At 48.8% G+C, this 18,104-nt stretch overlaps 1 protein-coding gene across 1 annotated transcript in view; it reads left to right on the top strand.

Moving 5' to 3' along the window:
- The window catches only part of SMC3 (structural maintenance of chromosomes 3), a 295,374-nt gene extending 290,483 nt beyond the window's left edge, over positions 1 to 4,891 (top strand). Inside the window, exon 31 of the mRNA XM_084591644.1 lies at positions 3,073 to 4,891. Within this exon, the coding sequence (XP_084447770.1) occupies positions 3,073 to 3,144 (72 nt within the window). The 3' untranslated portion in view covers positions 3,145 to 4,891. The remainder of the gene's footprint in view (positions 1 to 3,072) is intronic.
- Positions 4,892 to 18,104: the final 13,213 nt, after the last annotated feature.

The following is an 18,104-nucleotide window of genomic DNA, read 5'->3' as shown; positions in this document are numbered from 1 at the left end:
GTTTGACAACAGCCTATTCTCAAAGCATTCAGGTTGTACTGCCGCTGCCGACACATCGCGGAGGAATGCGCAAGCTTTGACGATGCACAGACACAAAAGTGAACCCGCCACTACAGGTTCACCGAACCGCCGCCTTTTATGGATGCTCCACCACGTAATCCTGACAATTTCTGAAATGAAGCATCCTCAAATAGCGGTGGGACAAATAAAGTCCAAAAATCAAGCAATCAGTCACAATGGATGAGAAATTTCAGGTGCTTATATACCTTAGTTACATGGATCACGTCGCGATCACTAGAAAAAAGTTCGAAAAATCCAACTTGTCCGAAAAATCAGGAATCGAGATTTTCAGTCAATGACTGTAAACGCATACTTTTTGATGTTCAGGAAGACTGTATATAGAACTACTACAGTGAAAATCGTTTGAAGAGGTCTGCTGCTTTGGCGAACCTTGTACTGACGTTCCGTAGCCACCAGGAGGCCTGCTACAGAGTGTCAATCTAAGATCGGTACCCAGATTTCTACTTGACCGAAACGAAATCCATCTTTGGGATGGCGGAAGGTTGTCTCCGCATTTGTTGTCGAGGTACTACAAATGAGAAACATATCATCATCATCAGCCTGATTATACCCACTGCAGGGCGAAGGCCTCTCCCATATTTCTCCACTTAACCCGGTTCTGTGCTAGCTGCATCCACTTGACCCCTGCGAACTTCTTAACCCTTTCACTGCCGGGTTTTTTTTCTCGTCGCTGCACTCCCCCTGCCGGTTTTTTTTTTTTTTCATGTTAGTTTCGTGAAAATTTTAAGTTAGTAACGCACTGCGATGCTCTGCAGGACATGTAAACGCTTTTATTTAAAATAACCTTATAGATATTGCACTGAATACAAAAATGACAACTAATTAACAAAACAATTATTTCCTGGATGTCAAGGTGTTTAGAAAACTTTTTGATGTGGTACTCTTCAAAACAAGGCACCACACAGGCACCGATATTATCGGAGTCCGAATTCATAAGCAATTCCTGAATTTCTTCGTCTGTCAAACCGCAGACGCACGCGGAACGCTGCCTCGCCATGGCTGCTCTGCCAAGGCCAAGACCAAGAGACGCATCTAAACAAATGCGCCCCATCTGTTGCTTAAAATTTATACATGTTTTATGAATTTATGTGTCTTCTCCATAGATGGCGCGACATGCTTGCATCGTTTTTTTTTTTACACGAGTGTAATCGGGAGCGGCAGGGAACGAGTTAAAAAGTCAAAACGAGTATACTCGGGAGAAGCAGGGAGTGTGCATGTGTGGACACACGAGTTATCTCGGGAGTGGCAGTGAAAGGGTTAATCTCATCCGCCCACCTAACTTTCTGCCGCCCCCTGCTACGCTTTCCTTCCCTTGGAATCCAGTTTGTTACCCTCAGCGACCATCGGTTATCCTCTCTTCGCACTACATGTCCTGCCCATGTCCATTTCTTCTTCTTAATTTCCACTAGAATGTCGGTAACTTCGGAAGAAACATATCAATTGTGACATATTTGCATCATGTAAACGAGCTCCAAGGAAGAACAAACAAATGAAAGAGAAACCTATACGTACGCGTACGCAGCCATTAATGTTTAGGGCTGTTGTTGCAGTTTCAATATTAAAATCAAAATCTGAAGATGCAACGTCGTCTTCTGAGCCACTGCTGCTGATAGCATCCAATAACTCTACTCTCGAGGCAATAGAATGGCCTGGTACTTTTTTTTTTTTTTTGCAAGCGAGCGAGCGCTGTTACCGAGGTTCATGTCATGTTGGGAGCGTTCCATACCGCAACCTCAACTTCAGCTATGTTTGAAAAATAGCCACCTTACGGAAAAAAATAGAAACCACGCCTAAAACAAAATATGTTGTCTGAAGTATAAACTAGATGGTGCAGCAAGTCCAAATTGCAATGCTCCTAAAGGCTTTTCAAAAGTGCTGTAGTGGAAATACTGACAGATTCACCCTCTGTGCGGACACGCTAGTTGACGTGGAAATGTTGCACAACGGCAGATGGCTTTAGGCAGTAGCGGTTTCCTAGCACCAGTTAAAACCTCGTCTAGCTTCTTGTCACTAGGCATGTCAGGCTTGACTAGATTGTGCAGCAACGCATATGTTTTGTGCCCACAGCAGCTGATAAATATGGACATTCGCTTTGCTTTGGCGATGTTGTCCGCTAAGAAAAGCCTTGAGCTGATAACACGGCCAGTCATTGCCTCTCCCCTTGAACGGCTTAAAATGCCGAAGTTTGGCATGTTTACGGATGGAGGGGCGGCTGACAGAGGAATGAAAACTGGCATAATATTCCCTTCCGGGGATAACATGCCCGCAAAGAATGACACAGTGCATCGAGCCGAGAGCCCAAAGCAAACTCTGCTCATTTTCTATGCGCGCCACTTGCTCAGTGGCCAGGTATCGCCAGCACAACTCAAAACTGTCACCGTATGGGGGCATTGCATGTAGGTTAGCAATGTAACAATCTTCTTTGCACTTGCATGCTGTGCTCTTTGCCCCAACTTGAAAAGCTGGCTTCTCCTAGGTGCTTTTGGGTCTCTCTGGCTACCTTGAAGAGCCTAGAAAATGGAGGTAGTTTTGAATATAATGTGAGAGGCAATGTGAACTACAAATTGGTCTCTTTCACGGAATTTCACAGATTCTTTGATCTCTATCCGTGGAACAATATTTTCCACCACAGAAAGTTGAGAAACCTATCCCTGGCTCTGGATAAATGAAGAGTCCAGATCCCTTGTTATGGTTTCCACGCTTCTTATTCACAAAGGCTCTGAACAGCTTGAAATTGTAGGCTGTGAAACAAATGACAGTCACCACTGAAAAGCCTATGTTGTCACTGTCGCTAAATTCTGAGAACCCTTCTGTGCCAGTGCAGAAAAGCAGCATTAAACATCGCTTGATTTTTGACATCAGTTTTTCCACTAAGCATTCTTCATGTGCTTTTAAAGCGTGATCAATTTATTCTGTGTTTCAGTTGATCTTTTGAAATTTATTCTACCTTGGCTTCGAATGCTGTATGAATGATTGGAATACACTTTTCAGGTGAGCCATATTGAAGCTGTGACAAAAGAAGAGGCCCGGGACTTTGTTGAAGATGACACAACACATGGCTGAGGCTTTCTTTGGTTGTGATTTGTGGACTAAATATTTGAATTTTCATTGTGTAGGGACAAACACCACAGGTCAGAAAGGCTCGCTTGCATACCTGCCGATCCTCCCTGTTTGCCTGGGAGTCTGGATTTTTTACTTAGCTTTTTTATTTTATAACCACTTACGTGAATCTTCCTATTCTTGCCATGCAATAATACCTTTTGTGAAACCAGTATTGAGAAATCTGCAACTGCACCTTGATCGCCAGCATCGGCATCAACGGCTGCACTAGCACCATCGGTGGCCGCACTAGCACCATCGGCATTAGCGGCTAGGCACCTGATCAAGGCCGATTTGAGCCAAAGCCAAACTAACTGCAGCTGGCCGCTTCAAAAATGGAGGGGTGCGACATTGGTGGTCGTTTCTAGTCTGGTGGTGCAGCGACCAATATTCGTTGATGGCAGTGCGAGGTCGATGCAGCAGCCCCCCCCCCCCCCCCCCCTTTTGCCCTTCAGAAAATTGAAATTTTGAATGTGTACTAATCACCACTTCCATTGGTGTGAATAAAGATCTCCTGATTTTTTTATCTCACCAGGTTCGCAGGTATGTACTTGTACAAAGCTCCTGTGTAGTTTCGAAATCATTTTTGGTCATTTGAAATCTTCCTTTATGTGCAGTGTAATTTTGTTGTACACTTACATCCATTAGACCTTTGCATGTAGCAGGACTTATATATCTTTGTAAACAGCTGTTTGTGCACTCGCATATACATATTTGTGTCATCATGGTGTTATGAGCGTTTCACCCTTTAACTATATAGTAGGCTCCCTTTAGGATCTTCCTAATCTTGCCATGCAATAATACCTTTTGTGAAACCAGTATTGAGAAATCTGCAACTGCACCTTGATCGCCAGCATCGGCATCAACGGCTGCACTAGCACCATCGGTGGCCGCACTTAGGATAGCTTGAAGGGACCATAAGAACTGTCTTATTCGAAGTGCCCCAGAAATCAAGCGTGAGCTTGCCAGATGTGTCAAATTATGTAACTGAAACAAAGAATTAAGGTTAAAGGCTTTGTAGGAAAAGAGTAAATACAATGACAGCATTGCATGGCCAAAGTCAATCATGTCTGAGGGGTAAGGTCAGAGAACTTAGTGGTCGGCAGCAGTTGCTAGGCGTGATCTCTGCAATCCCTTAGGGAAGTGGGATGGGTCAGTTGTTAGCTTGTTTTTACCATTTCCTTTCTTGTGGAGTGACTTGCTGTCTTTTCTTTCCTTCTTACTCTGAAATGTGCATCTGGGTAGCTATGTGGGATGGTTTTGAGATGGCTATCTTTTCCGCTTCTTCCTGTCTTGCATCTTCCACTGCATGACCATTACTGGCGCTGAAAGCAGGTGTATCTCAGCAGAAGTGGTGTGGCAGACAGCGCTCGTGGCACCAAAATTGGCACTTGTCGGAGAGTGCCACACTGGCACTTCAGGTCCTGCTATTTGGAGTCAGTATGGCTCGTGGTCACCTCCAAGTTCATGCAAAATATGTTTTAAGTGACTTGTTATATGTTTTTATCTACCAAATGTTCTTGCATTGCTCGTTTTTAATATCCTAATGGGAGCCTACTTTAGTTTTTAGCACAGCCTACTTTCGTCATGTATTTTTAACATATTGCAGTGCTAAAAAGATACGAGTTGCCATTCACATCTCTCTAGCCGTGCATAGCATTTGTCATGGCTGTTTTTATAGCCTAAAAAAAATAAATTGTCTATTTCCAAATAGCACTGTCTTTGTGCCATTGCAAGGCTCACTATCAGTGTCTGCAGACAGACTTGCTTACTACTAAAGGTGTGCACAGACTTGGGTTAGGGTATAATGCTCTCAGTGGACCGGGTCACACACATTGACCCCAAGTACACGTAACTTTTGTGAAAGTGCAAATGTGGCCATGGTGCGCTGGGCATCTCGAATGCACAGCATTAAGTGTTTTCCAGCATCCTCCCCACACGAAAGCGTCGGAGTTCTCTCCAGACATGGATCTGCCTTAATCTACACCATGCGCCCTTGACGTGAACAAATTTTTGCTAGCTGTCAACAACCGACCAGCAGGGCTGCTTGTGAGCTATTGCATTTCAACGTCCTCTTTGGAAACACAGGCGCAGGTGTTTAGGTATCCATTCATGGATTTTTGCCATGCTGTTGCCTCTCTTGCCTCTGTTGTGGCTTGCTCCAGGCCTCAATGTAACCTCAGTAGAACTTCACTAATCATTGAGTTACATCATTTTTCGGCACAGGCGATGCAGCAGCCGTGCCTTCCCGGCGCCATGAAAGGCACACACTAAGTGAAACGAGCTCAAGTACTTGGCCACAAAATCAACCCCTTGCACAGAGTTCAAGCTAGTGCACTTCTAGAGAAGCAAGAAAGCTGTGTACCCAAGCGTTGTTGCAAAAAACTTAGTCATTCCAGTCACCAGTTTGAGCAGTGAAGGAAACTTCATCGCTGCTAGATTCATGATCCAGGAGTGCTGCAAATGCCTCAAGCATTTTTCAATAAATCTCGGTGATACGAACTCGGCTGATACGAAATTCGGTGTGATACGAATTCATAAAATTCCCCGGCCGAATCGCATTGCGTTCAGTGGGCAAAAAATCGGATGTTCCGAACACTTTTTCTTTTCGCTGCGGGTGATACGAACTTCGGTATCACGACTGGTCGAGGCCCACGCACACACGCACAGCGAGAAAAGCGTGCGCAGCGGCGCAGCACTGATAGCACGGATCACGCACACGCGCGCGAAAGAAGAAAAAAAAATTACAGCAGGAAAAAACCGGCTTGGCAACCCGCGGCAGCAGCGAAGTTGGCGAAGGAAGGCGGCGATATCTTGCCACCCCCTCCCCTCCCGCTCTCTCTCTCTTTCTCTCCCCTCCCCCCGCATTTTTTTTTTTTTTTAGTTGTGCGCACGGCCTTGCGGCCCTCTCCACATTTCTCCGCCGCCCCGCAGGCCACGCTCTTCCGCTTTCCGGAGTCTCCGCTGCAGTGGCAACACCTTGCTTCGTTTTCTCGTTTGTTGGTGGTGGTGGTACAAACTTTATTTATGAGTCGACAAGGTGAAGCACTAGGTCTGGGCCGACTCTTGATCTCGGCAGGTGGCCGGCAGGTGGTGCCTGGCGGCGACCTTTCCCGCCCAGTCGACCAGCCTTTTTTGGCTAGCCGGGTCGGAGCTGGAGACCGCGATCTCCCATCCCCCGTGGTCCGTTAGGCCCCATTGTGCCGGTGGTTGAAATTCTCTACAGATAAACATGATGTGCTCGAATGTAGCCCTCGGGGCCCCGCAGAGGGAGCATTCGGGTTGATATTGTGTCGGGTGGAATAGGGCGAGTAGTGCTGGTGAGAGGAACGTGCGAGCCTGGAGTTGTCTCCATGTGACCTGTTCTAATTTAGTGAGTGATGAGGTGGAGGATAGTACATTCTTTGGGCACGGTAGTGGAGCGTAATCTCGTTGTATGTGAGTAGTCTGGCACTGCCTGGGTCCACGATACCCGCCGCTCGGTTGACGTGTGCTCGAGCAGCAGCGTGGGCCGCCTCGTTACCGGGGTTACCCGAATGGGCAGGGACCCACAATAATTGTATGGGTCGGGGCGGTTGTGAGCTAGAGGTCAGGATGCGGTGGGCCACTGTGTGTAGCCGTCCCCGGGCAAAATTTTGAAAAGCGGTTTTCGAGTCAGTAAAGACGAGTGTGGCAGTGGAGGTTGCAACTGCTCCTCCGCTTCCTCGGAGGTGCGAGCTCTGACTGAGCTAGAGGTGATTTGGTCAAAGCAGCTTGAGAGAACCGAGATTGCATACGCCTGCTCATTGCGGTACTCAGCCGCATCTACGTAAGCCGCGTCCGGGTCCCCTGCATGCGCTCTGTGCAGTGCCTTAGCTCTGGCTTCCCTTCGAGCTTGGTGGTGGATCGGGTGCATGTTTTTCGGCAAAGGGTGGAAATTGAGATTCTCCATAATCGATGCCGGTATGCGGTGAGTATTCTCGGGAGGAGTTCCAATTGGCCTAATTTGGAGGGAGGAGAGAATGTGTCTGCCAGTGGGTGTGATGGAGAGTCGATTAATCTGCGCGATTCGGTGCGCCTCCGCCAGTTCGCTGAGGGTGTTATGCACTCCCATGTTTAAGAGACGCAGTGTGGGCGTGCTCCTGGGTAGTCCCAGGGCGGTCTTGTAAGCTTGGCGGATAAGTGAGTCTACTTTCTCTGTTTCTCTTTTCGTAAGAAACAGGTAGGGTAGAGAGTATACTACTCGGCTAATAATAAACGCCTGTACTAGGCGTCGCAGGTCGTGCTCTCGCATACCGCGGTGTTTGTTGGCTATGCGTTTGATCAGTCTAATTGTTTGCTGCGTGGCTGTAGTGAGCTTGGACATGGTTTCTGTGTTAAGGCCATTGTCCTGTAAAAACATACCAAGCACACGGAGCCGATGCACTTCGCTTATCGGCTGTCCGCTCAGTGATACGGTCAACCGTGGTTGGTCTTGTCGCTTGGGGCCAGCATGCATGACCAGGAGCTCTGACTTGGCGGGGGAGCATGCGAGGCCCACCGTGGCCGCACATTTCACCACCGTGTCAGCCCCTGCTTGTAGGGTCTCTTCTATGTCTCCGAGATTTCCTGTGGTGGTCCACAGGGTGATATCGTCAGCATAGAGAGAGTGGGAGAGATGCGGTATTTGTGAAAGTTGTTTAGCCATAGGAATGAGAGTGATGTTGAACAAAAGCGGGGATAGCACGGAGCCCTGCGGTGTACCCCTATTGCCTAGAGAGAAAGTTGGGGACTGCAGCGTTCCGAACCTGAGCTCGGCCGTGCGGTCTCGTAAGAAGGCCGTTACGTAGGAGTGCGTCCGGGCGCCTACTTCCAGGTTCGTGAGTGACTCCAATATGGCGGAGTTTAGGACATTGTCAAATGCCTTTTGCAGGTCAAGAGCCAGAAGAGCTCTGGTTCGTTTGCAATGTCTAGGGTGAAGTATGTCTTCTGAGATTTGGAGCATTACATCCTGGGTGGAAAGGTGGCTTCGGAAACCTAGCATAGTGTGGGGAAATAAGTCGCGGGCTCGCATGTGCTCGAGCAGGCGATTGAGTACGACGTGTTCGAATAATTTACCCAAGCACGACGTGAGTGATATCGGGCGGAGGTTGCAGAGGGCCAAGGATTCTCCAGGTTTAGGAATGAAGGTAACCTGAGCGTGCGTCCACTCCGGGGGCAGCGTTCCTTCTCGCCAGTGTTCGTTAAACAGATCGGTGATGGCTTGGATGGAATTTTCGTCTAAGTTTCTGAGAGTTTTGTTCGTTACTTTATCCGCACACCCGGCGCGGAGGTTGTGCGGAGTTGCAGCATGGCTGCCCTTACTTCCCATTGCTCGATCTTAGCGTCTAGATCCGAGTTGGGGGTACCTAAATATGGTGGGAGGGGCGTTTTTGGTGCTGTGTTAAGGTAGGTGTCCGTAAGAGTGGTGATTACTTCGTCGTTATCCATGTCAAGGCCATGAATAAGGCGGGCGACGTTTTTGTGTTGTATATTCTTTGTCTGCTCTGGCTCTAGCAGACATCGTAAGAAACGCCATGTATCCTTAAGGCCAAGGTTTCCCGCGAGGCGATCGCACACCTGGTTCCACTGTTGTTGTGTGAGCTGCCTTGCATAACTCTCCATCTCCCGTAAAAGGGCAGAGATTCGAAGCCTTAAGGACCGGTTTCGTTTGCACTTCAGCCATCTTTTCTGCAGGCTAGAATGTGCTTCCCATATGTGGAGAAGCCGATTATCGGTAACCTCAGCATTTTGGACGTTAGGCATCTCTCGTTTGTTGAGGCTGACACCGCGTTCATAGCGCATCGTTTTGTGATCATCTCGGCAATGCGAAAAGGTACATCATACTGCAATGTCACGGAAGAGAAAGGCGCTGACCTTTAAAGACAAATTGGAAATTTTAAATAAGGTGGGCAAAGAGCCCAAGAAAAGGCGCACTGACATGGCCAAGGAGCTAGGCCTGCCGCTGTCAACGATCGTTGGTCAGCGCGACCAAATTATGCAGAATGTGCAGCACTTCGCGATGAATTCTAAAGAAGCCAAAACTGCCCACCATGTGAAGTTGGAAGAGGTTCTTCTAACGTGGTTCAGAGAGGTCACGGCGGCCTGCGTCAACATCGACGGAAAAGTGCTTCGTGAGAAGGCAGCGGACATCGCACTCACACTTGGAATTGGTGACTTTCAGGCCTCCGGTGGATGGATTCACCGGTGCAAGGTGCGTCAATCTTTCATACAAGACCGTTTGTGGCGAAGGAAAAAAAGTCGACGCCTCCGCCGTAGAAGACTGGATGACAACCACACTGCCGTCTTACATAGAGGGATATGAGGCACGTGATGTTTTTAATGTAGATGAAGCAGGGCTGTTTTACAATCTCCAGCCCGAAAAAAGTTTGTGCTTTAAAGGCGATGCCTGCCGGGGCGGACAAAAGAGCAAACAACGTATCACAGTTTTGTTTTGTTGCAACGCCGACGGATCGGAAAAGATGCCGCTGACAGTCATTGGCAAATATCAAAAGCCCCGATGCTTTAAGGCAGCCGGTCGATTGCCCTGCGTCTACAAGGCGAACAAAAAAGCATGGATGATGTCTTCTTTGTTTATGGAATTCGTCACGTACCTCGACCGCAAGATGTCTTGCCACAACAGAAAAATAGTTTTGCTGCTGGACCAGTGCACCGCCCATCCAAAACAAATGACACTACAGAGTGTTAAGGTGGTGTTCCTGCCCCCGAACGCAACAAGTCATTTGCAACCACTGGATGTTGGGATTATAAGGAATGTTAAGCACCATTTCAAAGCTTTCTTGGTGCGCCGCCTCCTCGCCAAGATTGAAAGGAAGGACGCGAATCTCCAGATCACTCTTCTGGACTCTGTGCATTTTCTTGCAATTGCCTGGGGTCGCGTCGTTCCTACGACCATCGCCAATTGTTTCGTGTTTCGCGAAGTGTGGGGTTTTCAAATCCGCTGTGGCTACTGCCTCGCAAGTGCCAGACCCGATTCCCAATGATGTCTGACGTCAACTGTTGCGTCGACGATTTCGTCACCGCGGACGACGACCTCGCCACCTGTGGTCTCCGCACGGTTGAAGATATTGCGGAGGAAGCGTCATCACAGCCTGGCATTCCATGCAGTGACGGAAGATGACGACGACCAAAGCGTTGATGACCCACCGCCGACGGCAGCAGAAACGATGCACGCCATCGATGTTCTGCGGCGCGCCGTGACCTCCGAGTTTGTGCGGGAGAAGACAGCGGCCCAATTTTTCAGTTTTCAAAACTCTACGAACGACTATCAAGCACTTAAACGGGACGTTTCATCCTAAAAAAGAGCAGGAATACAATATGAAGGGACCCGTGTCCACACATTGCCGATTCCAAGGCACGTGCGCGAGCAATTAATAGTCCGTCCTCTGCCTAAAAACATGCATCCAGAATACGATACGGACAGAAGAAGGGCTAGGGCACAAAAATTACTCGAAATATTTTCAGTACAGAAAGACACGGCGCACGTGGACGTGGCAGAACATGCGGACAGAGATGCCTTTTCCCTGGCAGTTGTCGATCATCGAGGTTCTCCCCTCGCATCGGCGACAGTCAATAAAACAAAATTTCTGGAGGAGGCCGAAGAGGCTGCCGTAGCTTTAGCCATTACCTCCACCACTGCCAAACACATCCTTAGCGACTCTAAAACCGCAATTCGAAATTTTGCAAAAGGAAGGGCCCACTCCGCAGCCATCAAAATCTTACAAAAAATCTCCCATACCCGCCTTATCATTGATCTGGGTCCCTGCCCATTCGGACCATCCTGGGAACGAGGCAGCGCACCAATTTGCCCGAGGATTCGTAGTTGACCGGGAGGTGCGCTGCCCTGAGCTCAGAGCGGATGACAACCTACAAAGAAATTACTACGTACTTCAAGAAAGAAAGACAAATCTTCCCAGAACCACATAGATATCTAAGTAAAACACAAGTCACCTGGCGGCAGCTTCAAACAGACACTTTCTTTAATCCGTACATGTACTCCATATGGTTCCCAGAGTAGTTCAGCCCTGTCTGTTTTCTCTGTGGACATCAAAAGGCAGACACACCACACATCCTATACACATGTAATCAAGACAAGCCATCACAGAGTCTGCAGCTCTCTACCCAATCTCAGTGGGAGGCCGCGCTGCTCAGCTCCGACCCGGAGGTTCAACTCCGAGTCACGGAGCGGGCCGAAGAGGTCGCCGAACGACATCGTCCCGCGCCTACGACCTCTTCTTTAAATAAAGTTTACCTCCTCCTTCCCTGCCCTTTTGGCGCATTATATTGGTTTTACATGGTCTGCTAGTGTTTCTATTTATTTTCAGCATGCATAAGAACATGAAAAATAGATTCCCAGTTCTTTAAACTGGCCATCAACGCAGCTGCGCCACAGCCTTTGCAAAACAGTATTGCAGAAAAGACGCCAAGTGCTTTGTGGAATGAACATTTATTTTGATGCATATAAAACACATGAGATGCAACAGATGTACAAGGTGTTGCACAATTAGACGCGCGCTGTAGAATGCTTCTCCCAGCTAAACCGCGGAATCCTTGCAGTTCAGATTTCGCACAGAAATCACATTTTGTCGCTAGTATTTTTTAATACTAAATTTGCTTGGGGTACTTGCCTGATTCGATCAGAAGTAAAATATTCCCATCGCCTGCGGCGGCGGCGACGCCAGACGAACCGCTGCCCCAGCGATGGGACTGGTGGCGCCACCTCATGCTGCTTACAACAACTCAAACCTTCTGCCAGAAATGTTCGCCCCCTCTTTTCCTGCTACAAAGTTGTTGTAAGCAGCATGAGGTGGCGCCACCAGTCCCATCGCTGGGGCAGCGGTTCGTCTGGCGTCGGCGCCGCCGCAGGCGATGGGAATATTTTACTTCTTCTGATCGAATCGGGCAAGTACCCTAAACAAATTTAGTATTAAAAAATACTAGCGACAAAATGCGATTTCTGTGCGAAATCTGAACTGCAAGGATTCCGCGGTTTAGCTGGGAGAAGCATTCTACAGCGCGCGTCTAATTGTGCAACACCCTTTAGACGGATGCATTGACAAAACTTGGCACATATTAGGCGATGTGCACAGTACAGAAAATAAAAATACACAAGGCGAGAAACAGCACTTAGGTCGAGACAAAAAATAGCATAACGTTGATTTCCGAATTATGGCAAATGATATGTAACAAAACAGGCATACATAAACTACACAGTGCCAGTCGCGGCTACCTTAGCAAGGGTAACGTGCATTGTTCAGGGCAGAGAGGAGTACTGACGCTTTGGGAAAGGCCACACCGTTCACTCGTCGCATCTGCCGTGCTTCGGCTGCAGTCCGTGGGTCCATGCAGTGCTGTTGGAAAAGGAATGAACATGATGCAGAAAGTTGCAATGAAATGTAAGGCCACTGCACCGCGCACACATCTGTGCATGTGGGTGCATACTGAAGGTTGATGAGCAGCATTTATGGTCCAGAACAGGAAAGCTGTCATTCGTAAAATTGATACAAAGGCTACTCTTGCAACGTAGAGGTCAGGAAATGCAGGCTAACCGAACCCACCTGAAAATGCATTTCTACAGGAAGTGAAATTAACAGCCACTAAACTAACAATATTCCTCAAAAGCACTGAACAGCTGAAGCAATGAAGCTTGCAGCATAAAAAAACATTTCTCACTTTAACGTTGTCCCGTTAAATGCAACTCGACACCACGCAAAACTAGCCGTTCGCAAAACCGCGGCCGGCGAGCACGCCATGTTGGCTTGCCCTTCATGCGCGACTTTGAAGCGCAGACCGCCGTGCTGAGCTAAACTGCTCGAAATGCCTAGTAATTTGACAAGAATGAAACATTTCTCACCTAGCGGTTGCCCTGTTAAACGCGACACCACGCAAAACCAGCCGTTCGCAAAACCGCCTCACGCCATGTCACGTCACCGCGGCCAGCACGCCTTGTCATACCCGTTAGCTTGCCCTTCACGCGCGACGTTGTGACGCGCAGTCGCCGCCGTGCTGAGCTAAACTGCCTGAAATACTGCGCAGTTTGACAAGAATGCAACATTTCTCACCTTACCGTTGTCCTTTAAACTGCGACACTTGGAAAAACTAGCCGTTCGGCAAACCGCGTCAGGCCTGGCCGGCTAATACGCGATGTTGGCGCAACGGCGTGCCTTGGTGCCTTCACATGCCACTTTGTCCAGCGTGCTGAGATAAACTGTTCGAAATGCAGCTCAGTTTCGCAGGAACACTGCATATTAAACCTCGCCGCGGTTGGAAACTGCCGGAGCGTCACGAACTGCGCCTGAACTTCTCTATGCCTGAACAGCCGGCTCGCCTGTTCACGAGCTGCGAAACTTAATTGGCACCGGTCGGCGTGCTCATGGTAAACTGCTTCAAATGCAGCGTAGTTCAGCAAAAAACGTTGCTCACCTTGACGTCGTTCCAAACCGCAGTCGTTCCGCGTAGCAGCCCACGAGAGAGAAAAAATATGCGGTACCGTTGTCAGATGGGAGGAGGTTTGGCTCCAGAAGGCGCCGCACCTCAAGGTCTCACATAACCTATCTGCCCGTCATCATTCATACATCATCCCCGGTACCTCCCCCTCCTCCCGGATGTCCAGGGGGGGAGGAGGATTTTGTTTCGGGATGACGGCTGTACCCTGGCAAGGGGGCAGTCGTGTGGTGACACGCACACAGCAGTCACCGAACACTGTGACAGCAGGCCAGGGAGACCGGACCTTCTTTGGACGTCGGATGTCCTGAAGAACAACTGTAACCCTAAAGTGCTTCATATTAACACTGTTATGGTACGCCCAGAAACCTCGCAAATAATCGGTGGCCTGCTCCACATGTCTATGAACTCTTGCTCGCTGAGGTGACGCTGCTCACGGCTTAGGTGAAACCAGACCTCCCTGCGGACTCGTGCGAGCACCTCATGAAGGCCCGGAACACTGCGTGCGAAAGCAGCGGCGCACCTGGCAAACCAGACTTGATACATGCACTCAACGAGCAAGAGCACAAACTGTTTCACAGCATGCCTGGGTAACGGGTTGAGGTACCTGACAGTTTGATACGGCACTCCTGGAACACTGAACAAGGTAGCCACTCGTCGAATGAGGGTTGCTGGGAGAAGACATTGTGTAAAGATGTGCACCATGTCTTCAAGACCTCCACAGAACGGGCAAACTGGATGCAAGCTCGCTCGTGTGAACGCTCTGCTGCGGATGGGGAGCCGTCCGTGTGCAAAGCGATACATGAACGTTGCTCTTCTTGCATCCAAAAAGTTTGCTAGTATCAGATTCCAGCTTGGACGCATATAAGACAGATGTGTTTGAATATACTTAGGGGGGAGCTTCGGCGTCAAAAGATTGGCTAGATCCTTTAACGGCACTGCCAGAACATCTATGTCGGCCTGGAGGCCTCTGAGTCGCTCCAAGCAGTTAGCTGCTTGTGCATAGAAGGGCGAAGGAGAGCCAGAACGGGGAACACAGTGGGAAAACGTACTTTGCGAAAAAAAGACGAAGGCGGGTACTTAGGAAGAACCGAGGTCAAGCTTCGAGTCAGGGACATGTCTGAATTCAGGGCTGTCTGGGTCCATCTGAAGTGTAGCACTGCGGTTACTATGCCCAGGTCGGGGAGGCCCAGGCCTCCCTTGTCCCGAGGCTGTTTCACCACAGGCCTCTCGATTTGATCTATCATTCCGTTCCACAGGAAACGGAAGAGGATTCTTTCAAGCTGCAGCTTTGTACGTGCCAGCAGAGCTGTTATGCAGGCAACATACGTCAGGAACGAGAACAGAATTGACCGAACGACAGTAGCCCGCGACGTGAGAGGGCACGCCAACGTCCCATATTCTCTAACTCTCTTCTCAAGCTTCTCTTTAGCAAGAGGCCAGTTGGTCTCTGATAACCCGTCGGAACGGAAGTGAAATCCTAGTATGCGAACTTCATCCCTCACAGGAAGGCCATGAGAGGGGTTTGGACTGGATGGTGCTTGCCTGATATACAGGGTGGCACTCTTGGATTTATTCAGCCTAGTCCCACTAGCCCTGCAGTGCCCTTCTATGACGTTCAGGACAGAGTACACAGATGCTTCATTCGGAACGACGATAGACAGGTCGTCTGCATAGGCAAACATGGGGACAGGCGGAGAGCCTGGCGGTAACGGGAGCCTGCCTATCTGGGAGTCTTTTGCTAGTCTTTGGAGGAGAGGTTCGATTGCAAGCACATAGAGAGCAGGTGATAGGGGACATCCCTGTCGAACTCCACGGCCTATGTCGAAAGCCTGTGAAACCATACCTTGAACTGTTACCGCAGAGGTAGGTCTTGAGTACAAGACTCTCACCATCCTCTGAAAATCTGAGTGGAGGCCAGCCTCCTCTAACACTCTGAACAAGTAGGCATGACTAATGATGTCGAATGCCTTTTCTTGGTCAAAAGAACAAAGAATGCCTGATACATTACGCGCCTGCGCCCAAAGAAAGAGATCTCTAAGGGCGAAACCATGAAGCTGGGTGGAGCGGCCTGGAACACAAGCCTGGTAAGGACCTAATAGATCGCTAAGGAACAATGTTAACCGTTTGGACAGGCATCTCGCGATGAGCTTGTAGTCGCCGTTCAGGAGCGTGATGGGACGCCAAGCTCTCAGGTCAGTGCGTCTCGACTCGTCCTTACACAGGAGAGTGATCAGCCCCTCCCTTTGAGTATCTGACAAAGCCCCCTCACTGAGGAGCCTATTCACTAATGAGGTGAAACCTGTCATATAGATTAGGTGGAAAGGCGGCCGGAGCAGCGCCTCCCAGTTTTGATGTATGCAGACGATATTGTGCTGCTAGCTGAGAGTCTGGAAGAATTGCAAACTCTAGTTAAGTATTGCGGAGACGAAGGGGACGCTCTAGGCTTCAGTTTCAGCGCAGTTAAGTCGGGTCTGATGATTTTCAACGGCTCAACTGATCAGGGTCTTAAAATACAAGGCCATGAGATACCTAGAGTAGCAGAATATAAATATCTGGGGGTATGGGTAAACGAAGGATTGGCATACATTGGAAAGCATGAGCAATCACTCAAGGCCAAAGGACGAAGAAATGCCGGGATAATGAAGCATGAGGCATTGAGGGGATACAATAGCTAGGTATGAGGTTTTGAGGGGTATTTGGAAAGGAATTATGGTGTCCGGACTTACTTTCGGAAATGCGGTTTTGTGCCTAAAATCAGAGGTACAGTCGACATTAGAAATAAATCAGAGATCCGTTGGACGACTAGCACTAGGTGCCCACGGCAAAACTACAAATGAGGCGGTACAGGGAGATATGGGCTGGGCATGCATTTTTCGAAGTACGGGAAGCTCAGAGTAAAATATTATGTGAGGAACGCCTGAGGAAATTGGATAGGAACAGATGGGCAGCTAAAGTATTTAAATACGTACCTGTACTTAAAAAGCGTTGACTCACAATGGAGGAAAAGAACTAGGAAACTAACTAGTAAGTATGCTAGTCACAAGGACGGAGAAAAAGAGCATTAAGCAACAGGTGAAAAACACAGAAGGTAAAAATTTGATAAATTCGATGTAAAAGAAACAGAGTGTGGAATTATACCGTAAGTGGAAAATGCAGATCAGGAAGGAAGATTTATTTGATAACTCAAGAGGCAGTGCCCTACTTTTCGAAGCTAGATCAGGGTGCCTTAGAACACGCAGCTACAAAAAGAAAGGCTGTGGCTAAAGGTACGTCCGACGGACCCGATCAATGGTCTTAAAGGTACGTCCGACGGACCCGGTGCGTTTTTCTTCGGGATACGACGGACGGATCCGGGAAATATTTTTCAGAGGTACGGCGGACGGACCCGATCGGTAGGGTTCTTCCGACGGACCCACGCATTTTTCTCCGATATGGGCCTTGGGATCCGTCGGGAAAGCCGGACGGATCCGAGATCCCCAGATGTGGTTGTAGCAACAACACGGTAGCCATATGTAGCCAAATCGAAGTTGGTATGAGGTGTACGTGCGAGGTGCAAGAAGTATGTACTACTGCATGCGTGAAATTTGAAATTACAAAGAATAGTACAGTGGCAAGAATAGTGCCTAGAATGGGTGATATACTACTTGATGGCATGATGATAGGTTTACGTGAGTTGGACGTTGGACCGCGGCAGGGTCGCAAGCACGACCAGCGCAAGCGCATGTAATCGCGGTGTTGACAGCTAGCCCGCGGCCCGCACGTCCGCTCATTTGGTCCTCGTTATCATGTGGATTAACGTCTACGACGGTCGTTATGTAGTTATGTAGTTTTGATTCTTCAAAGTTTCCTCACTTCTATCTGTGATGAGATGCGTCACGTAACACATCGCTTTCTGCTCGCATTGAGGTTTGGCGCTGCGAGTTCTACGTAGTCGCTAAAAAAGCTGGGTGCCGCCGGCGTGTCTCTAGCCCAAGCATCGCGTCATTCGTGTTTGTTGGAGGTGTGGTTTGTGCTTACCGTGAGATGCTGTGATGTACGGATTACGTCCTACTAGAGTGCTGTGTGACTACGAAGAGGGCTGTGATGAGTGCGCCGATGTCCGGACGGACATCAGTGTGACCGTTTATGATCGGCGATGTTGCACGTGCATGTCAGTGTTTATTAGGTGCAGTGGTAATTTATTTACACGCGCTGTGCAACAATCAGACGAAAATAAGTCATCGACAATTTGTTAGCCTGCACTACAGAGCTCAAAACTCGGAAAATGGGAATGCACATGATGCAGTTTTCGCATGTTGGAGCTAGTGGACCGAAAAATAAGTGCCCAGCCCACACCGCCGGGATGCGCATTACTACAGGTGAAATGGTTCAGGTTTCTGTAAAATAGCTGCCTGGCACAGCACCTTCCTAAATGTTCAGGCTTTGTACTATTGTTGAAGGCCACTTTATCATTAATAAAA

The sequence above is a fragment of the Amblyomma maculatum genome, chromosome 1 (genome assembly GCF_055883805.1).
Source record: "Amblyomma maculatum isolate TAMU_Amacu chromosome 1, ASM5588380v1, whole genome shotgun sequence".
Taxonomy (NCBI): Eukaryota; Metazoa; Arthropoda; class Arachnida; order Ixodida; family Ixodidae; genus Amblyomma; species Amblyomma maculatum.
This window is presented reverse-complemented; position numbering and strand designations above follow the sequence as displayed.